Here is a 26,041-nt window from a genome sequence, read left to right as displayed (position 1 = left end):
AGACCATGGTAAGGGCTGGAGCCGGGCCGCGTCTTCCCGCCGCCTCCCCGGAGCGGCGGGGCAGGTGTCACGGAAGCGTCCGGGGCCGTCGGCGTCGAGCGCGGGCTGCCAACGCCCGGCCTGTGTGCCTCGGGCCGCAGCTGCCACCTGTTGAGCTTGAAGTTTGCTCAGCATCCTGCGGTGGCGCCGCATCCTCCCAGAGGACCACCGAGTCTTCTCTCGAGCGGGGAGCCCCCAGGTCCCTGGTCCAGGAGGCCGGCTCCGAGATGGCTTTGTGTGGTTTTGACTCACAGAAACGAGCGTGTGCTGTCGGCCGTCTGCAGGATGCCGAGTGCACGCTCCGCGTATTAATTGGAGGACCGTGTCGATTTTGGTGGAAGGGGGCCCTAGAAAGCAGAGCGGTGTAGTAAAATGATGGCTCGCGGGTATGGTATGGGGTTTTCTGTATAACGGTACATCCCTCTGCCCTGCTACGTATTTTCAATCTTCTTTTCCTAAATTCAGATTTATAAAAGCAAAGCGGGTTTAAAAAAAAAAAAAAAGTGGTGGATAAAACTTGTGCCCCATCCTAAAGTTGAAGAGAGGAGAAAGTGCAGTGTGCATCAGAGATAGCTGGACAGATAATGCTGTTACGCAATCTCATTTGAGCTCTCTGTGTTTAGGCGGTCACGCCAACCATCCCTCCTACTGCAGAATGTTAGTCTTTTGCTTGATATGACAGCTGTGGAGTTTTGTAGTTGGCCAATCAAGAGGATAAAAGATTTGGTTGTTGGAAAACTCTTCAGTCTTAGAACTGGAAAGACTTGGTGAGTTGTTGTTGTTATGTACCATGGAGTCGGTTCCGACTCATAGCGACTGAGGCTGTAAATCTTTACGGGAGCAGAAAGCCTCATCTTTCTCCCGCGGAACAGCCCGATGCCTACAATCTCTATACAATCTGTGGTTTATAGTAATGCTCTATATTGAAGCATTTTTACAAAGTGAGATACAGTTTATATCTAATCTATAAATTCGTTTGCTCAAGCTGATGATTTTCATGATCACTTCTTGGTCTTTAAGATGTTTCTCTTTAGTGATTGACATGCTGTACATTTGGTATCCATTTATCATCAGTATCTAAAAAGACATCAATAACAAGCTCAAAATAGGGACGCAGAGTTGTCTTGGTGGTCTTCTCAGCTGATCTAATTTATAGTGCAACCTGTTTTAGATTTTAAGGTTAAGCAGAAATGAGCCATAAATTTATTGTACAAGTAGGAAAATATTCTAGCATCCAGTTTTCAAATTTTTTGGAAATGTGCTCCAACTTTTAAAATTTCAACATGTTATTGTGATTTGAGTTTTGTTCCACATTTTCCTCATGTTTTCCAAGACCTCCCCTTTGAGAGCAGTTGGCATTGGTAGCCTGACTGAGTCTAGTTCCTCTGGTCTCACTCAGGTCATGGAGGCTGAGGTCTGCATGTTCATTACTCCTTTGGACTAACTCTTTCCAAGCATGTTGTATTTTATGCACTCTGCTTTGGGTGGGGAGACCAATAGATGACTAAAGACCAATCCAATGACCAGAACTCCAGTTTTTCTGTATGTATGTTTTCCACCAAGAGAGTTTACTGAAGGGAGAGTCAGTTCTGACTTAGAGCAGCTGGCGGGTTTGAATAGCCAACTTTGCAGCACTTTATCCTACAGTGCCTCACACAGCAGTACACCCAAGGTGGTATTAATTAAATTCTTAGAATGAAAAATGTATGTTGCTTTCATTTTATTTCTCAGTTATCAATTAAAATATGTCAATTTGGGAGGGTATAGAGAGAGAGTTCAAGGAGATTATGAAGAGTAATTTTCCATTTATTGTACATTTAATGCTTAGGTTGATACCATGAACATTCTTACTCTTATGAGTATAAGATCAGGAGTTCTGGTGTGGTGCTATAGGAGTTCTGGAGTCATGGTGAGGCATTGTGGGTTAATGTGCCAGACTGCAAGGTCAGCAGTTCAAGCTCACCAGTCACTCCTCGGAAACCCTATACAGGGTCGTTATGGGTCAGAACCGACTTCACGGCACTTAGTAACAACAACAACAAAATAGGAGTTCTGCTGTGGTGCTATAGCACTGACCTGCTGATTGCAAGGTCTGCAGTTCAAACCCACCAGCCGTCCTTAGAAACCCTTTATAGAGTTGCTGTGAGTTGGAATGAACGTCATTTAACAACAACAAGAAATTTATCAGGTCTCTAATTCTTGGAATTTATAATTTAATGTGCTGAATAGGATTATTTGTCTGTCTCCTTAGAAAGCAAATAGATGCAGCAGCAAATATGACAGATTTAAGACAGTAAAGATAAAATTTGTTAATGCAAGGGACTTAATGTATAAACTGCCTGGGTAGTGTTGTGGTGGTGGCTTTTCATGTATAAGTAAGTCAGTCTTATGTTTTGTAGCACCAGGGACCCTCAAAATTTGCAAACCTCCATCCAAGGCATAAGGAGAGCAAGTTGAGTCAGGACAAGGAAGTGGCATATGTGACTAATTGCCTCCATGACCAGTGTCCCCTTGACCATGAGATCAGAACTGGAGGATGCCTGGCTACCATTACTGAATATTTTGACCAAAGATTCTATTGAAGAATCCTGATCAAAAGTGGGGGAATGCAGAATACAATTCCACATTCTAATGGAATCCAGATTTTTCTGGACCCAAAGAGGTTGGATGAACCTTAAAACTATTACACTAAGATAATCTTTAAAACATAAACCAAAAACATCCCCTGAAGTCTTCTTAAATCCAAACAACAGGTTAACTTAACTAATAAAGAATGTCTGCCTCAAGTGTTGTGCTCTTTTAAAGGTATACGTTGTTGTTAAGTGCTGTCAAGTCGGTTCCAACTCATAGTAACCCTGCATAGGGTTTGCAAGGAGCAACTCTGTGGGTCTGAACTGGTGACCTTGTGGTTCAAAGACCAGTGCTGATCCTACAGCGCCACATCAGGAGTCCAAGGTATACATTTGTACTGTGGAGTCGGTTCCAACTCATAGTGACCCTGCACAGGGTACATACACGGGGTCATATTGATAACTGCATCTCAAAAGATTAGAAAGGAAATCTGGGGGACAGTGAGTTTATGTTCATGGGAAAGGAACGACTCAGGACAAGAGAAGGAGAATGGTTGCACAACTTGAAGGCAGTCAGTGTCCCTGGATTGTACATATAGACTGTGAATTATATGATTTTGTTTTGTATTTTATCATCAGCAGAATAAATATTTGTATTAATGTCTAATCTTGTCAGAGATGATGGTTATCATTTTAGACTTGTGAACCATTTGCATTTTTTGTAATGTTTTATTGTGAATTATGTGATAGTTTACATGGCAGAACATTACTTTTACATTCATCCTATCGTATATCATTTCATTGCCATGGTTATAATCCCCTCCATGCATCATCAACCAACCAAAGGGTATACACTACAAGCCTGCCCCCCAGTCATCAGCACACAGCCCCTCTCCCTCTCTGGGTCTAAAGTCCCCAGCTGCTTCATCTCTCCACGACATTGTCTCTGCCTCCATCTCAGGCATCACTGCTTCTCTGGATAGGGTCCTGCTCTCCACTCTTCTCCCTTGATGGTCCCAGTGACCTCCGCTCCTAGACTAAAAAGTTAATCACTCCCCTCCTTGCTACAAAACGTCTACCTTTACATTTCCAACCCCATTTGCATTTTTTAAAAATGTCTTATTCTAGAGTGAATAGCTGTGCTTAAGATTGTTTTTAAGGGAAGCAGAGATGCAGTACAATGGTATTTTCCATCTGTGACTTTACCCTCTACTTTGAAAATACAGATCCTCTAAGAGCTAGCCAATCTGGCACACAGATTTTTTTTCCAAGTAGCTCTTTTAAGTGAAAGGATCCCTGGTGGTGCAGGAGTTAAGTGCTCAGTTGCTAACTGAAAGGACAGCCTTTTGACTCCATTAGCCGCTCTGCTTCCATAAACATTGTCAGCCCTGAAAGCCCTGTGGGGCTGCTCTGTCCTATGAGGAGAAATCACAGGGACACTATCAGTTGTAATCATTTTATTTGGGTGTTTTTTTTAATAGTGAAAAAAATTAAGATTTAAGCAGTCGAATCAAACGGTACATAAGAGAAAATTGCTTTCCTTCTCACTCCATTCTCTGTCTACAGGCACATCCTTTCTAACTTACTGTGTGGCCTTCTAGATATATGTGTGTCTGTGTAGTCTGTATATTCCATTTCTACACAGACGAGCTCATGACACTTGTGTGTACCTTTTTTTTACTTAGAAACACTCTTTGGGTTAGGCCATGTCAACACGTTATCTATGGAACCTAATTTGTTGAAATGGCTGCATAATATTTTTTACTTTCATATGCAATGGTTTAGTCAGCCACTCTTCTGCCTGTAACATTAAGGTTCTTTGAGAAGTATGTATTTTCTTATCAATTAAAATCCCTTTAGTAAGAAAGTGTGAAGATTGGTGCCCCACTCCATCCCCCCTTTTTTTTATTTGCTAGGATTTTTTTTTTTTTCCCTCAGAAGAACTAAGTCCCAAATATTTCTGTGGGCATAATACATGTTATGTTGACATTTAGAATTATTGCCTTACAAACTATTTCAAGTATCATAAAAGTTATATTCATTTGATCAAGATTCGTTAATTAGATAATTGGGAGATATGTTCAGATTTATAGAAATCTCAATTTTTAAATCAGTGTTTAATGTTGACCTTAAAGTTGCATGTTGTTGTTGTTAAGTGCTGTCAAGTCAGTTCCAACTCATAGCGACCCTGTATCAGGTTTCCAAGGAGCGGCTGGTGAGTGAACCGCTGACCTTGTGTTTCAAACTGACCTTGTGGTCCAGTACTTTATCCCACAGTGCCCCACCAAGACTCTGTTAAAATAGTATAAGGTGATGTAGTAAAATCTGTATTTACAAATGAGGAAGGCAATAAGCTTGTTTCCTGGATATTTCTGAAGTAGTGTTTTCAACTTTCATCTAAGATTTTTTTCATCTAGGCTGGAGGCAAAGCTGGAAAAGACAGTGGCAAGGCCAAGGCTAAAGCAGTATCTCGTTCACAAAGAGCCGGACTACAGGTAATCTGTTGGAATAGTTCCTTGATTGAGTTATTTTTCTTTACTATTGTAATTTATGGCTCATAATTGTCTCCCTAACTATACAAGTCTGTTTTGTAGCACCACTACTTAATTGGTCAAGATTTGACTATAAAGCATCTTTCTGTGTCGTTCGTTCTTCTAAGCAAGGGCCAGTATTTGAAAAATCTTAAACTGGTGATTTAGTTCTACTAAAATGTATTACTTCTAGATTGTATTTCTGTCCCCAGTTCCTTTATAAGTTGTATCATATTGAATTGAGTAAGCTGTAGTTTTTTTCTTTAAAGAAGGTATTTGTAATGTGTACTGATTTTCAGAATGAGAAATTCTTTTAGAGTAGGGAATTATGCATTGTTGGTGGTGTCTAGTCAGTTCTGACTCATGGTGACCTTATGCATAGCAGAACAAAAAACTGTGCCACCGTCACGATAGTTGCTGCCACTGTTAATCCATCTCTTTTTGCTGACCCTCCACATCACCAAGCATTGATGTCGCTCACTTCTAAGGAGTAACGTCCACGACCGGCAGATGTGTTTGTTCTTCTGGTGGTCTATGGTGCATTCAGTATTCTTCCCCAACACCATAATTCAAATGCATCAATTTTTTTCCAGTCTTTGCTTATTCATTGTCTAACTTTCACATGCATTTGAGGCAGTTGAAAATACCATGGCTTCAATCAGGTACATCTTAGTCTTCAAAGTGACATCTTTGCTCTTGAATGCTCTAATCTTTTGCAGCAGATTTGCCTAATGCAATACATCTTTTGATTTAATGATTGCTGTTTCTCTGAGCTTTGATTGTGGATCCAAGCAACATGAAATCTTTGACTACTTCATCCCTTTCTGCCATTATCATGGTGTTATTTTTTGGTCCAATTGTGAGGATTTTTGTGTTCTTTACATTTAGGTGCAATGCACATTGAAAGCTGTAGTTTTTGATCTTTATCAGTAAGTACTTCAAGTCCTCTTCTTTTTCAGCAAGCAAGGTTGTATCAGTTGCATATCGCAAGTTGCTTATGAGTCTTCCTCTAATCCTGATGCCATGTTCTTCATATAATCCATTTTCTCAGATTATGTGCTCAGCATAAATAAGTATGGTGAAAGGATACAACACTGACTCACACCTTTCTGAATTTGAACCATTCAGTGACTCCTTGGTCTGTTTTAGCTACTGTGTCTTGTTGGTCTGTTTACAGGTTCTTCATGAGCACAACAAAGTGTCCTGGAATTTTCATTTTTCTGCAATATTATTTTGTGATCCACACAGTCAAATCCACACAACTTTTGTTCCACATCCTCTTCTGAATCTAGCTTGGATTTCGGGCAGTCAATGTACTGCTGCAATCATTTAAGTATCTAAAACAAAGTTTTACTTGTATGTGATATTAATGATAACGTTGAATGATTTCCACGTTCCTTTGGGTCACCTTTCTTTGGAATGAGCACAAATATAGCTGTCTTCCAAGCAGTTGGCCAGGTAGTTGTCTTTCAAATTTCTTTTCATTGGCAATTGAGTATTTCCAGCATTGTATCAGATTGTTGAAACATTTCAGTTTGTTCTCCATCAATTCCTGGGGCTTGTTTTTCACCAGTGCCTTTAGTGCAACTTGGATTTCTTTCCTCCTTCAGCACTGTTCGTTGGTTCTTGATTATATGCTGCCTACATTGCGTCTCTACATTGAAGAGCAAGTTTCAGAGTCTCTTCTGACATTCACTTTAGTCTGTTCTTTTTTTCCTGTCCTTTTCATGACCTTTTGTTTTCTTCATGTGTAATATTCTTGATGAAGCCCCACAATTCCTCTGGCCTTTGGTCATAAGTGTCTAATACAGCAAATCTGAACTTGAGATGTTTCTAAATTCTGGTGGAAATAACTCAAGTTTCTATTTTGGTGCTCGTGGACGTGTTTTAATTTTCTTCAGCTTCACCCTGGACTTTTTAAGTGCCGTTGAATTGTTCTGACCCATAACCACACTGCTCAGGGTTTCCAAGGAGTGGCTGGTGAGCTGGAACTGCTGACCTTGTGGCTCAAATGGCTGCAGTCCCATGCATATCCCACAGTCAGCCCTTGACCGTTTTTGGTTGATGATATTGAGTTTGACCCTTGTCTCTTCGTAGTCAGCGTGATGCCTATGTATTTCATCTGGTGAGGTTCATGTGTCTCGTCACCTTTTATTTTGTTGAGAAAAGATATTTGTGATGAACAAGTAAGTCGTTGGTCTTCCAAAATTATGTCATTTTGTCATGCTATCTCCGGATCTCCAGCATCATTTCTATCACGAGAGCTATATTTTCCAACTATATATCCTTCCTCTTTATTTTCAACTTTTGTACTCCAGTCACCAGTCACTGCCAATGTATTTTGATGACGTGTTTGATCAGTTTCAGATTGAAAACACTGGTAGAATTCTTCAGTGTCATCATCATTGACTGCAGTGGTTTGTGCATAAATTTGAGTAAGGTTTTGTGAGAGCAGCTGGTGGGTTTGAACTGCCGACCTTGCTGTTATCTGTCCAGTGCTTATCATACTGTACCACTTCAGGGCTCTTCCTTGCATGTGTATAGATATTAATCTATTACAAATAGCATTGTACTTCAAAGTAGAACATTAAAAAAAGCTCTTTTTGATGATCAGTGCAATGCCATTCCTCTTCAATATGTCATTCCAGCATAGTAAATCATGTGAATGTCCAATTTAAATTGGCTGGCACCAGTCAATTTAATTCACTAATGCCCAGGATACCGATCTTTATTTGTTTATCCGTTAGTGTCTGAATGTTTCCCTAATAACTTCAGTTTTAGATTGAGGTCTACTCAAGACCACTAAATATTTTCAAACTTCAGCTATATTTGAGTTGTTGTTGTTGTTGTTATGTGCCGTGGAGTTGGTTCTGACTCATAACGACCCTGTACAGGGTTTCCGAGGCTGTAAATCTTTATGGGAGCAGAAAGCCTCATCTTTCTCCCGTGGAACAGCTGGTAGTTTCAAACTGCTGACCTTGCGGTTCACAGCCCGATTTGTAATTACTACCCTATTATTCCTTATATATATGGGGCTGGATTTTAGCCTGCTGGTTGTGAATTACTTGAAAGTTTTTGAGCAAGAGGGTACCATGATGCAGCTGGTATTGAAGGAAGAGTGATGAGAGCTTACTCTTAATACATGCATTCTTGATTTTAGGGCGCCATGTGCATTTGCAGTTAGAATTTATTTGAAGTGCATTTAATTTGAAGAGGGAGCTGGGAAGCACAGATGCGGGAGACAGTTACTATAGTATGCGGTGCTTGATATAGAGGGAGGGAGTTGGACCAGAATGGCAGGCAGGAAACAAGAGGAGAGTTTATAGAGCTGAGAGGTAAATTAAGACAAAGTCAAAGAGAGGACAATCTAAAACTTAGAACCTAAGTGACAGACAAGTTTGTAGAGGGACCAGTTATGAGATAAGTTTAATGGTTTTGCTTTTTTTTTTTTTAAGTTCCATGAAAATGTCCAAAAGTTGGAGGTGTGAGTCCAGCTTTCCAAGAGAAGTGAAAGAATTACAAATGTGAAATATTTATATAAAGTTGATAGTTCATGCTAGATCAATTTCCAACCTGCAGAGCATGAGAAAGGGACCTAAGACACGGTAGAGTTTTGGAGTCACTGAAGAAGACTGGGGAATAGTCACAGGTAGGGTTAGAATCATAGGCAGTCTCTGAAAACTGTTTTGTTTTTATTTTTGAGGTCCTCGCTTTGAGTGGCAACCGACTCAACAGCACTTAACAACAACAAAACTAAGTGCCTAGTAGTCACCAGGGACACAGAGGGGAATAAGGCGTGGGTCCTTCTCTTACGGAGCTCATAGTCAATAAGAAAAAGATGTTTAACTCAAACGTTCGTGCTTTTTCTCCTTATTGATGAGCATTGAAAAGTGTCTAATCAATACATTCGGTGATTAAAATGTCACTTCTGGCCTTCAGAAGTGTAGTTCAGCAGAAGCCAAGCTTGAGTTTGGAGAAAATGGATTGCACAAAAGTAAGGGTTGCAGGATTTCTTTAATAACTTTTGACTTTGCAAAGGAGATAGCTGAAAATAATCATCATGACATATTTTACAGTTCGATGTGCAGAAGGAACCTGTGGAAAGAGAGTAGTGGGAGTTGGCTGAATTGATGGAGTGATAGGGAATGCGGAAGGGACATATATTTTTGTTGGCTCAGACAAATGGGACTAGTGGACTTTGGAAATTAGAAAGTGCCTTTCACTTAGCAGTAGCTGTGAAAACAGTCATGATTTATTAGCTGATCTAATAAAGATCAGTTCAGTTAGAGACCTGAGGAAGGAAGCCAATCAAATATGAATATAATTATTGAGGCAGGTGGAATGTCCAATTGATGGTAGTATAGCAGTTTCCCTTCATGTTACAGTGAAACTTTATATTTTTATGCGTAAGTTAATTCATAAAATCCTGTGGGTGGGTTTGTTTCACAGTTATGAGATTTTTTTATAATCTAAATTACATTTCTTTGCATAGTAAAGAATTACAAAATTAAAGGAGTGCTTTACATTTTTGTACTTTTCCTGAAAATTCTTTTTCTCGGGGTCTATAAAAATTAGGAGCCCTGGTGTGGTGCTGTGGGTCAATGCGCCAGACTGCAAAGCCATTTGAACTGCAAGGTCGGCTGTTCAAGCTCACCAGCTGCTCCTCAGAAACCCTACACAGGGTCACTATGAGTCAGAATCGACTCGACGGCACTTCACAACAACAACGTAAAACATTAATTTGTTTTTATATTCTACTATTTGTAGTGGTTAGGAGTCAGACTGCTAACCTCAAGGTCAGCAGTTCGAAACTACCAGCCATTCCGCAGGAGAAAGATGAGGCTTTCTGCTCCCGTAAAGATTTACAGCCTGGGAAATCCTATACAGGGTCGCTGTGAGTCGGGACTGACTTTACGGCACACAGCCACCACCACCATTTTTGTTTTAAAATGATAAATATTCTAACACTAGCATTGATTGTTAGATCAGGCATTTGTTCAGTACATAGGTTCAAAGTTTCCTTTCCTTTTTTTAAAATTTATATTCTGCAATGTTGTTTTCCCACAATATTTCAGCTTTTTCATATTTAAATATTTTTCTTCAGTGAAACTTGAGTTTCTTTTCATGGTCCCTGATCATTTTAAACAGTTGGAATACCAGTGGTGCTGTTAACAGCTTTCTGGGCAGCTTCTTTCTCTTGGTGGCTTCTAGTACACTAACTACAGCATCATGGACCTTAGAACAGAAAGACTGAAGAATCAAGCATATGAAGAAGTTGTGAAGTCTCAGTTTCTAACAACACACCAGTGATTTCACCAGCAAGAGTACCATGCATGGTTAGAAAAGAAGCAGCCTTTCACCTAACATTTGCTTTTGCTCTTGAGGAGAGACAAATGCCAACCTGGAAAAGGTTCATGACCTTGTACAGTAGCAAGTTGTGACTGTGCACTAAATTGTTGTTGGGGATTGTGAATTCCTACAGTGTATTTATACTGGGGCACGTGACGGATAGCAGCAGCAGTTGCAGGATGGGGGACCCATGGCCTCTGTTGATGTGTTAGCAGTACATATGGCCGTGACTTGTGGAACCTGGGAAGAAGCCAGTCTCAGTACTAAATGGTGGTCTAAAAGAACCAATAGATTTGTTTTGAAAGAAGTGTAGCCAGAGTGCTCCTTGGAGGCCAGGATGGCCAAACTTCGTCTCTCATACTTAGGACATATTGTCAGGAGGGACCAGTCGCTGGAGAAGGATATCATGTTTGGTGAGGTGGAAGGTCAGAGAAAAAGAGGAAGACCCCCAGTGAGATGGATTGGTAGAGTGCCAGCATCCATGGACTCAAGTGTGGCAACAGTAGTGAGGTTGGCCCAGGATTGGGCAGTGTTTCGTTCTGCTGTGCATAAGGTCGTTATGAGTCGGTACCAACTCCATGGCACCTAACAACAACAACAGGAACCGCTTGGAAGATAGCCCCAGGTGTATTTTGGAATGGATGAAGTCTGGCACCCTGAACTTGGTCTTAGTAGAGCATTGTGGCTAAGAGGATAGTGTGCAGCATGGTTCTGAGTCGGACAGGTGCTGGCTGGTAGTGGTTGATTATGGTTGGACACGGCTCTCACACGTAACCATTCTTTGCATATACAGGTTAGTAAGGTGAGCCTGGCACTCTTACTGCACTGAGATGCAGCTGCATGCAATGGCTTGGTGACCACAGTTGTACCATTCATTTCTGTATTTGCTTTAGTCATTTCTGGGGAAGAGAAACATACAAAGCCAAACCCTTTGCTGGGACCCCTCCATTAGAACATTTACAGAGGTGGTTATACCAAACGGAGGAAACTTTTTGTAGAAACATTCAGCATCAGTACTATCCTTGAGATGTTTCACATAAAAGTCAGTACTGTGCTATTTGGTGATCCTATCCATGTCATCGGTTCAAATTTGTGCTTAAGATCCATCTGCATGCCACTTCTTTATAAGCTCAACCAACACAACTTTATTTTCCCTCAGGTTCCTTTCCTCTCTTCTCCTCTCCTCTCCTCCATGGCTTTCTGCACAGCTTCATTCCTCAGCTCACTGAGCCAAAACTGGGTTTCCGCTGTCCCCCGTCATTGCTCTCACACATAAGGCAGGTACAGATTTGCCCAACAGATCCTTGAGACGCTTACCAGGTCGTCTCCTGAATTTGTGATGTAAACATAGGTGAACTCTTGCCCTAACTCAGAGTTTTACTTCTCATTCTTTATGAGACAACAGATCCTTTTTTAAAGCATACCATTTATTTCTTTAATAGCTCTTTCAGCTGCTTCCTGTGTCTCAAAATGTATAATAAATCCATAGCCCTTGGAACCATTGTTGTTACCACCTTACATGAGAGGATGTTACCAAAGCAGAAAATGTATCATCCAGTGCTTTATCAATGGATTTGTCCAAATTTTTAATAAACATGTTGTCTACCCCACTTTCAAGAAGACCACATGCATACTAGCTTGCACTTTATGACATTAAAATTCATGGTGCTCAGTGAGTGGCGTGTGATCGTGTCCCTGTAGACCTGGATGGAGAGGAGGATGTGCCCTATAAGGGCTGAACTTCTCATAATGCAGGGGTGGGGAAGGTTCCATCTGCTAGCCTGTGAGGCCCACAGAATCACTTGGTGTGGCCCTGCCAAGGCAGCTGCAGTTCCAGCCATCACATTGTTCTTGTTAAGTGCTGCCAACATGGTTCCAACTCATAGCAACCCTGTATGGGGTTTCCAAGGAGCAGCTGGTGAGTTTGAACTGCTGACCTTGCGGTCCAGTGCTGTGTATCCCACAGCATCACACCAGGACTCCAGTCATTATATTATTCAGTGCTGTCGAGTTGGTTCTGACTCCCAGTGACCTTATGTAGAGTTTCCAAGAGCCACTGGTGAGTGAGTTAATGAAATATTTGACCAAACAGAGCACTTTAATTTTTAAGTTGATAATTCTGTTTGGCCTGGAAATGATGTTATCATTTTGGCTGAAAAAAAGATTCCCTGCCCGTCTTAAAGCATCCCTTGGGTCATGCAGGATTGTAGGTCACCACATAGAGCCAAGCTGGGGGCACTGGGTTCATTCCAGCCAGGGCCTGGAGCCAGGGGGAGGAGAGCGGGGCAGGCTCAGAAGCACAAAACCGGAAGGAGTCAAGGGGATGGGGCTGACAGCCAGGCTCCTCGTCCCTTCTTGAAGCTGTGCAGGGCTGCGGGCTGGTCTCAGCTGCTTCAGCTGCTGAATTTATACAAAATTGAAAGATCTAGCAGGGAGACTAGGAATGTTTTTAACTTTTTTTTTTTTTAATAACATGAGCATTTTAAAAGGTTTATTTAAATTTGGAGGGAGGGGAGTTTCTAATAAATGTTCTGAGCCTGGAGCACCTACTCTGCATTCTCAGCACTAACTGCTGGTGAGAAGGGGCTGTTTGTTTCATTTTTAAAAAAACTTTGCCCTCAGAAGAGCAGAATCAACAGATGGAGATTTGGGTCTGATTCCTAGGACATACAAACAGGCCCCAGGAACTAGGTACCAAGTAGATTAGGTTTCAAATATGTACAAAACAAAGATTTAAAAAATTTTTTATTTCATGCTTTAAAGTCCTTATTACTTACGACCATTAATGTTTCAGTTTCCAGTGGGCCGTATCCACAGACACCTGAAGACTCGTACCACGAGCCACGGAAGGGTTGGCGCTACCGCTGCTGTTTACAGTGCTGCGATTCTGGAGTATCTCACAGCTGAGGTGTGTAGGGCATGGAGGGGACCCCAAATATGTGAGTTCCAGTGGTCGAAACCCATAAATTATATTTCATTTAAAAAAATTTTTTTTTAAAAACCTGGCCCAAAGTTAAATCCAGGGTCAAAAACCATGGTTTTACTTGATCTTTACAAAGTAGTAAAATGATTTAAATACTACTATTGTAGCTAATAGGAGCTCTGGTAGTGTAGTGGTTACAAATCGAGCTGCAAACCACAAGGTCAGCAGTTCGAAACTACTAGCTGCTCCGTGGGAGAAAGATGAGGCGTTCTGCTCCCGTAAAGATTAACAGCCTCGGAAACCCTGTGCAGGGTCGCTATGAGTCGGAACCGACTCCACGGCATATAACAACAACATTGTAGCTAATAGGAGCTCTGGTAGCGTAGTGGTTACGAATCGGGCTGCGAATCGCAAGGTCAGCAGTTGGAAACTACCAGCCGCTCTGCGGGAGAAAGATGAGGCTTTCTGCTCCCATAAAGATTACAGCCTCGGAAACCCTGTACAGGGTCGCTATGAGTCGGAACCGACTCCATGGCACATAACAACCAACAACAACATTGTAGTTAATACCATTGAGTCAGTTCCAACCCATAGTGATCCTGTATAGGGTTTCCAAGGAAGCTGGTGAGTTTGAACTGCCGACCTTGCGGTTCAGACCGACCCTGTGGTTGAATGTTTATCCTACATCACCACACCAGGACTCCTTAAATACTGTAGTGCAGATTAAATGAGCTCTGGAGTATGCATATTTAAACAGTAGGCAGTATTTGTGAAGTTGACAACTTACTTCACAAATGATGTTGCCACGAACCCTCCCTCCTTCTTAGACTTCTGGTGTGGCGCTGTGGGCTAATGGCGCTGGACAGCAGTGTCACCTTGAACTACAAGCCTGGCAGTTCAAACTCACAAGCTGCTCTTCAGAAACCCTATACAGAGTCACTATGGGTCAGAACCAATTCAACAGCACTTACCAGCAACAACAACATCCCTCCCATAGTGCATTCCTCATCTGGGTTTAGTGATTCATTGCAGTGGCCACATAGAACTCAAACCATACTCACAGTTTGGGGGTTTATTAGGGAAGTTAACAGATTACAACGCAAGGTCAGAAATGCTCAGGGCACAGAGCCTCTCCTCAGCTGTGCCCACAGACAGGCCTCTTGCTACCTGGCCAGTGTTACAGGGTTCTTTTAGGGCTTCTGATAAATTCCCACAGAATGCCCCACTCTGTCATAAGGCTTGGCCTGAAGGCACTCAGTTCCTTCCTAATAAGCAAGCCTCTGGCCCAAAGTCACTCAGGCTTGTGGAAGCCCACTGCTCTGTCACACGCTCTGGCTCTTGGTTCTACTGCTGCTACTCTGCCACTCTTCCCATGTCACAGTTTTCTGTCCCAGGGTAGAAGAGATTTGGTGAACCAAGGATCTTGCAAAAAAGGACATGCTCCATTCCTGGCTTATGATCTTTGAAGATAGTGAGATTCACCTCTTCCTGCTTCTAAAATGATTCATTTTATACTCGTTAGTGTTCTGGGTTTTTACAGTTACAGTACACCCTATTAACCACTCAACAGTTGAATCATGCAATCCTGTCAGCATCTTGTCCCACCTTCCTTTAGCCAGTCCTTTCAGGGAAAAAACATTGCTCCGTGGGAATTAAGATTAATGTTACAAGATACGTATTAAGTAATTCACTATACCACAACAACCTATTAGTTATAAAGATTTGAGGTGGGGTTAATGGTTTTAAGAGGTACCAGATGATCAAGAACCCTTGGTGTCGAAACAAGTGGAAACTAGATTGAAGGCTTTGGCAAAAGCCAGGGCTCTGGGAATTGACAATACAAACTGATATGTTTAACAAAGTGATGCAGCACTGGAGTGGCTCATTTGTCTATGCCAAGAAAGTTGGAAAAGAACTACTTGGCAAACCAGTTGGAAGAGATCCATATGTGTGCCCATTCCAAAGAAAGGTGACCCAATGGGAAGCAGAAACCATTAAAAAGTAAAATTTTGCTGAAGATAATTCAAAAATAGTTGGCAGAAATATATTGATGGAGCTAGCCAGAAATTCAAGCCGGATTCAGAAAAGGATATGGAACAAGCAGTATCATTGCTGGCATCAGGTAGAACTTGGCTGAAAGCAGAGAATACCAGAAAGACGTCTACTTGTACTTTATTGACTATGCAAAGTTATTTGACTGGGTGGATCATGAACTGTGGATAACATTGGGAAGAATGAGTATTCCAGAACATTTAATTGTACTCATGAGGAACCTGTACATATATCTAGAGACAGTTGTTAAAAAAAATAATAAAAGGGATACTGAGTGGTTCAAAATGAGGGAAGGTGTAAGTGTTAGCCAGGAGTATGTCGTTTAACCATTTTTATTCCTTCTGTAAGGAGGCCTGGTAACGTATTGGATTTTGAAGTGGGCTGCTAACCACAAGGTCAGTAATTTGAATCTACCAGTTGCTTCACATGACAAAGAGGTGGCTTTCTGCTCTCATAAAGATTTACAGCCTGAGAAACCCTGTACAGGGTTTCTATGAGTTGGAATCAGTTAGGTGGCACACCACCACCACCATTCAATCTGTGTGCTGAGCAAATAATCCAGGAAGCTAGAGTATATGAAGAAGAATGTGGTGTCAGGATTAGAAGACTCATTAATAACAACTTTGCTTGCTGAAAACAAGAGGATTTTCAATATTACTGATGAGATTAAAGACTACAGCCTTCAGCGTGGATTGCATCTCAATGTTAAAAAAAAAATCCTCACAACTGGACTAATCATGATAAAAAGAGAAGATTGAAGTTGTCAGAGACATCATCTTGCCCATTTCCACAAAGCTCATAGAAGCAGTGATCAAGAAATCGAATGAGATGTATTTATTGCATTATGCAAATCGGCTTTTACAAGTGTTCAAGAGCATGATGATGCATGGAGGGGATTGTAATCATTGAAATGAAAAAATGAGTGTAAAACCGATGTTCTCCCATGTAAACTATCAATTCACAATAAAAAACGTTAAAAAAAAAAAAAAAAAAAAGCTCAAGAGCAAAGATGTCAGTTTGAGTGCCTGACTCAAACCAGGTATTTTCAGTTGTTTTTTATGCATGTGAAAGTTGGACAATGAATGAGACTGTAGAATTGATGTATCATTAGAATTATGGTGCTGATGAAGAATACTAAAAGTAACACCAACAGTCTTCACTGCTTTGAAAGAAGTGAAGCCAGAATGCTCCTTAGAAGCCAAGATGGCCAGACATCATCTCTGGTATTTCAAACATGTTGTCAAGAGGGGCATGCCCTAGAAAAAGATTTTATGCTTGATAAAGTGGAAGACCATCAGTGGGCTCAAAAGCAACAATTGTGAGGACGGCGCAGGACTGGTCAGTGTTTCGTTTTCTTGTGCTTAGGTTTGCTGTCAGTCAGAACCGACTCAATGGCACTTAACAACAGCAAAGGTTTGCCAGTGTCTACAATATGAAAGTTTAAAAATACCTTCTCCTCTTGTTTCTTTGCATGGTAGTTGAATGTACAAAATACTCTATCCTGCTCAATTTGACATCCGGAGGATAAAACCGTTGAGCAGCAATTCTCCCTAACTCTCCCATGGAAAACTCTGAAACTCCCTAAACTCCAGGCAAGGGAAATAAGTGTTATTATAAACAAGTCAAGTGGTAGAAATAACCAACAGAGGAAGGAACTTATTAGGGAGTGGTGAAGAATTTATGTATTAAATCTTCTTTGCACTTATTTAACATTGAATTACAGATGCTTCCCTTTGGTATATGATGAACAAAAGGTTTTGTATGTTGACTTTATAGTAATAGTTAACCTTTCCTTCCCCTTTCACCCTTCTACTCATCTTAACCCAGTTGTATTTGTTTAGGTGCAGACTTTAACAAATGCATGCAGTTTTGCTCACTCTTTTGAGACCTAGTATTCCTAAGTTCTTTCTAAATGGTGCTTAACTTCACCGAAGCTAGTCTTTATCTTTTAGAATTTTGATAAAGATTTTTTAGGTGAAAATTAAATAATACATCTTGCCTAGGTGTTTTTAAATTTAGTAGAGGTAAGGAAAAATGGTGTGAAATCTAAGACAGGAATTTAAATCAAGGTAGTCACTTCTTAGCCTTGCTTTATAAAAGAATCATTTGAGAAACTTGCAGAAAATACTGGTGCCCAGCCTTATCCCATATTGGTCAGTTTCTGAATCTTTGGTGTTTTGAAAACTCAGCAACTGATTATAATTTATATCCAAGATTGTTGTTATTAAGTGCCATTGAGTGAGTTCTAGCTCATACTGACCCTGTATAGAGTTTGCAGAGAGCAGCTGATGGATTTGACCTATCAACTGTGGGGTTAACAATCCAGTGCTTATCCTATATCAGGATTGTCACTACTGTATTGTGTTTGTATTACGTATATTAAAGGTTCTGTAATACTGCTATGGGAGCTTGGTGGCTCTGTGGGATACTCACTGTACTGTGAACTACATGGTTGGCGATTCAAGCCCACCAGCCACTCCACGAGAGAAAGATGACGCCTTCTGCTCCTGTGAAGATTTACAGCCTCAAAACTCCTATGATGATGGTTGTGTGCCAACTCATAGTGACACTGTATAGGATTTTTAAGGCTGTTAAATCTCTATGGGAGCAGAGTGCCTCATCTTTCTCCTACAGAGCAACTCAGTTCATAATCCAGTATTGCTATCAGGGCTCCCAGAAACCCTCTTACAGGGTCGCTGTGAGTCAGCACTTACCAACAGCAGCATGCACCACTATGGGTTATGGGCATAAAATGCACTTGTACCAGTGCTGTTCGTCCTTTCTCACTCCTTCCTGCCTCCTCTGCTTTATCCCTGGGCAAGTGCTGTCCTCTCTATCTCAGACATGCATACTTCACCTCACAGTCTTTTTCTTTTGTTTGGCTGAAAGTTGAGCCCTTGGGGGTATGTTCAGTTCCAAGCTTGGAAGGTATCTAAAGGCCATAGTATTGGGGTGCTCCCAGTTAGCCTGGTCTTTTTTTTCTGGCTTTGAGTTTTGTTCAGATTTTTCATCCACTCTACCCAGGACCTTCAGAGCAGAAGGCATTGGTAGTCAGGTACCATCTAGTCTGGTCTCAGTGTCATGGAAACTAAGAGTTACGTGACCCATTAGTGGCTTGGACTAATTGTTACCACACATCTTTAATTTTCTTCATTCTTCTTTGTTTCCGATTGGAAGACACCATTAGTTGCACATTTCAAATTTAGAATCACACTTCATATTATCCCTTGTCCTTATCTTGAATTTCTTCCTCTATAGTGACAAGTTTTTGATCAAGTTTTTAGCTCTGTGTGGAGAACAATACAAAAGGGTCAAAGAGTATAATGGAAATCCAGGAAAGAAAGCTATATTGTGTATACATGTTTATGTTTGTGTTACTGTGTATACTTTGTTACTCGTACAGATGTTGTCATGATCTATTTAGCTGTAATTGGGAATCTACACTGAATTCTTTAAAACTGTATCCTTTATTCTTTCATGAATGCTCTTTGTAGGTACTGGAGCTGGCAGGTAATGCTTCTAAGGATCTCAAAGTAAAGCGTATCACTCCGCGCCACTTGCAGCTTGCAATCCGTGGGGATGAAGAGTTGGATTCTCTCATCAAGGCTACCATAGCTGGGGGTGGTATGTATTTACCTTTTGAGCCTAAAGCCTTTCTGACTAATTCAGTTCAGCTCAGTGAACAATTTGAATGGCTAAGTAAAAGGTATATAAACTAAAATTTTCATAAGTATTTAGTCTATTATGATTCTAGCCTTCTTTATTATATCTGAATAAATGTTTTTTCTTGTTAATGATATGAGGGTAAGTCATAAAATATTGCTATAAAATCATAGAAACCTTTACTAAACAAAAATATAAAACGGTGAAGCTGTTGTTTCTCAACATATCCTCCACTTAAGTCTGTGTACTTTTGAACACAGCGTTTCCATGTCTTTAACCTTTCCTCAAAGAATTCTGTGCTTTTCAATTTACACCATGTCAGAAGGGCAGTTTTCATATCCCCAAGAGGCCCAAATTGTGTTCCTTTTCAAAGTTCTTTGACATTAGAGGAACAAAGAAGTCTGAAGAGCAAGATCATGCCTGTAGGGTGGATGCAGTAAAGTTTCCCAATAAAAATCTCTTAGGCAAGCCTTTGCTACCCTTGAAAAATGAGCAGGTTCATTGTCATGATGCTAAAAAATTCCTCAGCATTATTTTCTTGGCCTTCTTCTCACTGGTGAAGTTTTTTGTGTTCTTAATATTTCTTCATCTTAATAAACTCCTTAATAAACTCCCATGATTGACCTATGTCCTTAAAGAAAATCCATCAAGATTACCCCTTTGGGATCCAAAAACAAATGCCATGACCTTCTGAGTTGATCTCTTTGCCCTGAATACATAACTGGCCCAGCAGATTGTTTAAAGGCCACTGTTTTGATTGGACCTTTTTTGTTTTGCTTTTTTCAACATTCTCTGACTCAGACAAGTGTATTTCTGAGAGAACTTGCCTGCAGCCACCGATTAATTGCAAAGACTTGTTTAAATACATTTTGTTTGATAAAACCCTGCATATATGAACTGGAAACCTAGTAGCAGTAGTTTTTTACTTAACTTTGTATATAATATTATTTTTATTTTCAGCAAAACATTTAATATATGATACATATATTTTCCATACCTTTTAAGCTTATTCTTTAAACTGTTAGAAAATGAACTTGAAAAATTAGGAAGGATAAGCATTCAGATGGGTGTGGATTAGTGAAAGTGAGAAGATGTAAGCTGGTGGTTTGGATCTTTTCTGGAGAATATGATGGGGATGGGCTCCTCTTCTTAGAAAAGGCCCTTACCTTCACATACAGCGGGTTAGTGGGTCCGTGGGCTGCTGGGGGAGGGGAGGGACTCCCACAGTGTCAGCATGTGGAAACAGAATTCCTTGTATTCTTCCTTTTTTTGTAGAATTACTCTTTTTGCTTGTGTCACTATTGCTGTAAATGCTATTGCTTACAGTAAATTTGAGGATATAGTCAGCTATGAAATGTATAATATTGTCTTTATCTCATTCTAGGTGTGATCCCTCACATCCACAAGTCTCTGATTGGAAAGAAGGGACAGCAAAAAACTGCTTAGAGAGTTTTAACTAGCCCTTTCCTCTCTCACTGTACTGTAATGGGGACAGAAGACATGATGGGGTATATGGAATTTGTAAAACCCTTCGGCGGAAACGCATAGACAGTTACTACAGACCTGCTCAAAGGGACATTATATCTTCTCAGACTCAAAGCTTGATAAAAGCACCTTTTCATGTGGCAACAATTGATTGTCTGTTGGTTGGCTAGGCTTCTCCGTTGTGTTTTATACAAAGATGGAGTTGATAAACCAGTTTTTACAAATGAATTTGTCTCAAAACTTCCATTTGTGATGTATTAGAAAGATTTTGCTCAGACTTTGACATTTTTTTAAGTCTCAAATTGGTTATCGTATATTTAGAATAATCTTAAAACAAATTGGGAATATTGCTTCATCATGATTTAATGCCCTATTTTATTGAATAAAGATGAGGCTTTCTATTCCCATAAAGATTTACAGCCTCAGAAACCCTATACAGGGTCACACTGTGAGTCGGCTTGGACTCGATGGCACTTCACACTGTACTGTCGATTAGAATACGTACCCTTGTATATGCCACTGAGAACGAAACGCTGCCAATTAAACCGTGGCATGCCATCAGTTATGGGACACGCCCCAATCCGAGTGGTGCTGGAATATGAGAAATGTGCATTTCAGATTGATGGGCTAGAATAGCGAACTTATTTATTGAGTACTTGTGTGCCAAGTTCTGTGCTAAGTACTATACATGCTTAGTCTCAGACTAGTGAATTATAATGTTGAAGTGTCCACTTCACCCCCTGTTTATAGATATGGGACCTGAGGCTTACAGTAATTAAGTGATACAGCAAAAGAAATTTTAACCAGTAGCTAGAAGTTGGCAGAGGTAGGATTCAGACCTAGATTCTTGAGTTCAGAGCTCAAACTCTTACCTAGAGTTGAAGTTAAGTTTATCAAAATTTTCTGCTTAGATGTAAAATTCCAACTTTGTAGTGGACTTTGAGAAATTCTTGTTACAAATCTGGATTGAATTATGCATTAGTGAAAATGCCTCTTCCCTGTCAAGCCCACACTTTCGGGGCTGCATTCAATTGGAGTCATTTATGCTCTCACTTCGATGTGCGTTTTCATCTGTTCCTGAAAAATGAAACTATGAATAGATTCCTATTACTATTGATAAATGCGCTTTTTATATTCTTACTTACATTGCTTTTTTCCTTCCTATTTAAAAAAATCTGTTGATAGTTTTTAACTTTTGAAGTAAACTGTTGAAAGCCACATAACCCTCAGCCTGTGCTGGTACGCCTCCGCTGCACTGTCTGTCCCGGGGACTCCTGTGTCTTCTGTTGGCACTTTGGCTGCACTGCTGAAATGTACCTACGCCTAGTAAGACTTCAGTTGTCCTTATCTAGTCTAGTGATATCTGGGGAGTGCTGGGACTTTGTAGTATCAACAGTGGCTGATAACCACCAGGGCGGTGGGCCAAGCCCACCAACTGCTCCACTATAAGATGATGAGATTTGCTGCTCCCGCGGAGATTTACAGCCTCAGAAACTCAGAAATCCTGTATGGGGTCACTATGTGTCAGAACCGACTTGATGACACTTAACAACATAAGATTCATATTTAGTCATTTATACAACCTTTTAAAAAACACATTTTCTTTGTCAGCTTCTAAGTAGCAAATTACAGAATGTAACTGAATTTAAAGATTTAACTGAGCAAAGCCAGTACTAGTTAATGGTCCAGCAGAGAATTCTATTTTTCTGTCTGGAGTCTTCATTAAAGAAGGAAATATTTTAATGTTTTATAATAATAGCACTATCAAAACAAAATTCTCTTCCTAAAAAGCTTATTTTATTATGGAAAATCTCAAAAATACACAAGAGAAGAGTAATGATTTTTCTCTCCTATGCCCTTTGATTTACCTGTTTCAGCGCTCCACCTGTGAATTCATTTTAATCCCAACCTAGGCATAATATAGTTTCGTATTAGGAGCTCTGGTAGCGTTACGAATTGGGCTGTGAACCGCAAGGTCAGCAGTTCGAAACTACCAGCTGCTCCGCAGGAGAAAGATGAGACTTTCTGCGCCCGTAAAGATTTACAGCCTCGGACACCCTGTACAGGGTCGCTGTGGGTCGGAACCGTGTCGACGGCACTTAACAACAACATCTGTCGCTAAAGGTGGAGTGCTTTTTGTAACATGACCATGGTACCTTTCATACTACTTTAAAAATTTAATATCAAATATCCAGTGTTCAGATTTCCTTTATTGAACATTTGATTTGTATCGTTTACGTTTCTTTAATCTATAGAATTTCTCTTCCCTTCTTAATGTTTTTCTTGTCGTTTTAATTTTGAAGAAACTGCATTGTTTGTACTATAGAATTGTCCCTTAGTGTGAGTTTTACAGAATGCATTCTTATAGTGTCATTTCGTTTTCTTGTGCCTTGACAGTGGTCTCTAGAGGGATTTTCTTGGTTGTGTTTATTTTTAACAAAAATCACTCCTTTATGTTATATACTTCCTATTGTATCACATCAGAAGAATCATAGTGTTTCCTTGCTTTCTGAATGTACGATTTTATGCTGTCTCATGCTGTAATGGTGGTGTCGATGAGAAGGCTTGGATGGCGCCATCACAGTCCATCCATTGGGACGTTCTCATTCACCGTCTCCCCTAGTGGTTTTAGCTGCTGCTAGTGATCATTGCTCAGAGCCAGTATTCTGTTAGGGGTTATAAACTGTTGATATTCTAGCATTCCTTCTGCATTCATTATCTGGAATTCTTTAAAGAATGTAAGCTCATTAATTTATAAGGCAGGATAAAATGACAGTTTCATATTCTGACTGAATTGTTTGTGCCTACATGGTTGGAAGGCATTTCTATGAGCCAGGACCCACCCTTGTCCTGTGTAAGGTTGCAGTAATTCTCAGAAACCAAAGCAACAGTAGAAAAGAAAGCGTAATAATAAAGCTTCCTTTGGTTTCAATTTAGTTAAATAGGAGTGTTTTCTTACAATTTTCCAGATGATTGATTAAAATACCTATTTATTTTTAATAGTTATTTAACCCTTTTTCTAGGACTATATGTATTTTTGGTTTGTTTTTGTTAATAGAAAACACATGAAACAATATAATGAACCCCTGGTTTTCCTGCTGTTGCAGCCCGGCATCTACAATTACAGTCAGTCTTATTTAACCCTGTACTTCCCCCTTCCTTGTACTGGATTGTTTTAAAGCGTGTCCCTGCCATCATGTTTCATCTGTAATACTTCAATGTGTATCACTAGAAGAAAACTTAAAAAAAAAAAAAAAAAAACTGTTATCACACCTAAAAATCATTTAAAATAATTCCAGAATTGTATTTTAAATAGTAGAGGATAGATGCATACAGTAGCACTTCAGAGAATGGCGGGGTTGTTTTTGTTTTTTTTTTTTTTAGCAGAAAGTGAATATGAACCTAGACCCCAAAAAATGTATTGCATTTGGACCCCTAAAAAGATCCAGGGTAAGGCAGCAACATGAATAATGTCTTAGGAATTCTGGAGTGTACATAGAAAGTTGTGGCAATGACCTGAGGGCTACTGCATGGAGCAGGAATAAAGAGGATGTGCTGCTGGCTCTGGGGCTATGGTTACATTTATTGTGATGCTATTTTATGATTAAATTTTTGAACATGCAGGAAAATAATTATACCACTGAACAATTCTTGTACCCACCATCTAGACTGCATAATTAACTTTTTTTCTGTATTTGTTCTAATCATAATTAATCATCTGTGGTGAATAAAAAGTATTCTTAGATCAGATCATGTTATATGAGGTGACTCGGGGAGCTTAATGATCTAGTGACACAAGGTTGCACTGGGATGTGTTTCAGGTAGAACAAGGAACAAGCAGACTAGATTGAATGTGGACAGAAGGCGAACTGATTGAAATTTACTTCTCGTGGAATGAACAAAGTTTTAAACAAAATTCTTAATCTACTTAAAAGGAGCTGTGATTTAAAGGATTTTACAGAGTATGTTTTTGTGCATGGTGCTGTAGTTTTCTTTTGAATGGAAGATTTTATCATTGGCGTTTCTGATCATCCACAGAATGGATAGTTACCAAATGAAGATATTTGGTGAATCGGAACTTCGAGCACTAGAAAGAATGAGAACAAGTACAAAAAAAACTAAACAAATTGCCATCAAATTGATTCCAACTCACAGTGACAGAGTAGAAACCCTCCACAGGGTCTTCTTGGCCACAGTCTTTGTCAAAGTAGGTTGCCAGGTCTTTCTGTAGCATTGCTGGGTGCGTTCAAATTGCCTACCAATGAAAGTTCAAATACATGGTATTAATTTTTAGTTGGATGAAAGTCAGTCTAACTGCTGTAATTAGCTGACTACCTAACAGAGTACAGCACTGCATTTTTGAAGAAACTGGGAGGAAGGGGGTATTTTGCTTTGGGAACCTGTACAGGTGTACAGAACAGATTCTGAAAGCAGAAAATATGAACTGTGATTGTTTTAAGTGCCATCGAGTCAACTCTGACTCATAACAACTCTTTATAGGGTTTCCGAGGAGCAGCTGATGGGTTTGAACCACCAACCTTGCGGATCAAATTGACCTTGCAGTTCAGTACTTTTTCTACAGTGCCACCCTGTGTTAGGTTACAGGGCAAAGGGGGTTTGATAGATGTAATTAAGGTTACTAAAATAAGGGATACTGTCCTTGGTGTGGTGTTACAGGATAAGCCCTAGACCTCAAATTCCATTTGAACTGCAAGGTTGGTGGTTAAAGCCCACCAACCGCTCTTCAGGGTATGAGTTGGAACCAACTCGACCGCACTTAGCAACGACAAATCCTGGATTATCTAGACAGGTTCAGTGTAATCACATGAACTTTTGAAAAGTGAAGAGGAAGAAAGAGTTGGGGGACTCAACATGCCATTGCTGACTTGAAGGGCATGGGACCACATGGGGAAGCATGAAAAGGAAAACCTGCCAGCAATCACTGTCTTGGAAAAGGCCCTAAATCCAGTCACGGTGTGCTAGGCTTCTGACGTCAAGCTTGTTTAAAGCCAGTCAGTTCAGTGCGCAGCAGTAAGGAAACTAAGGAATCTGTAAGGTTTCCATGAAGTTGGGTCTCGAGGGTGGAGATTTATAACTTGCAGATAGCAGGACTGAGCTTGACAGTTCTCTCATCAGTGATCTACGCCTATGAATTCTGGAGTCCAGTACACCTGGGTTCCAGTCCTTGCTGGCTGGCCCCTAGTTGTGTGGCCTCACATCATCCTTAAAATGGAGATGGTAATAGTCATATTCTGATCACTAAGAAAGAACTGTATGCAAAACGCTTAGCAATGCCTGGAGCCCAGCGAGCTTTAGACAGTTGCCAACCAACACTGCATTTGACGTTTTCTTTTCCCAGTCAGCACATTCCAGCAGAGCCTTTATTACCAAAGGCACAACAAGAATATAGGCAGAGTAAACTCATAATT

General features: G+C 40.3%; 1 protein-coding gene across 1 annotated transcript; it reads left to right on the top strand.

Annotated features, from left to right (window-relative positions):
• On the top strand, window positions 1-20,836 carry LOC102831016 (histone H2A.V-like). The gene is made up of 5 exons (XM_006832101.1): window positions 1-8; window positions 5,027-5,104; window positions 13,284-13,397; window positions 18,959-19,088; window positions 20,512-20,836. The coding sequence occupies exons 1-5, from the start codon at window positions 6-8 to the stop codon at window positions 20,571-20,573; spliced, it is 387 nt and encodes a 128-aa protein (XP_006832164.1). The 5' UTR covers window positions 1-5; the 3' UTR covers window positions 20,574-20,836.
• Window positions 20,837-26,041: the final 5,205 nt, after the last annotated feature.

Source organism: Chrysochloris asiatica, unplaced genomic scaffold (assembly GCF_000296735.1).
Source record: "Chrysochloris asiatica unplaced genomic scaffold, ChrAsi1.0 scaffold00006, whole genome shotgun sequence".
Lineage (NCBI taxonomy): Eukaryota > Metazoa > Chordata > Mammalia > Afrosoricida > Chrysochloridae > Chrysochloris > Chrysochloris asiatica.
This window is presented reverse-complemented; position numbering and strand designations above follow the sequence as displayed.

Coding starts and splice junctions, on each gene's coding strand:
- LOC102831016 (XM_006832101.1), top strand. Junction 5,105..13,283: donor CACAAAGAGCCGGACTACAG/GTAATCTGTTGG, acceptor TTAATGTTTCAG/TTTCCAGTGGGCCGTATCCA. Junction 19,089..20,511: donor GGCTACCATAGCTGGGGGTG/GTATGTATTTAC, acceptor ATCTCATTCTAG/GTGTGATCCCTCACATCCAC.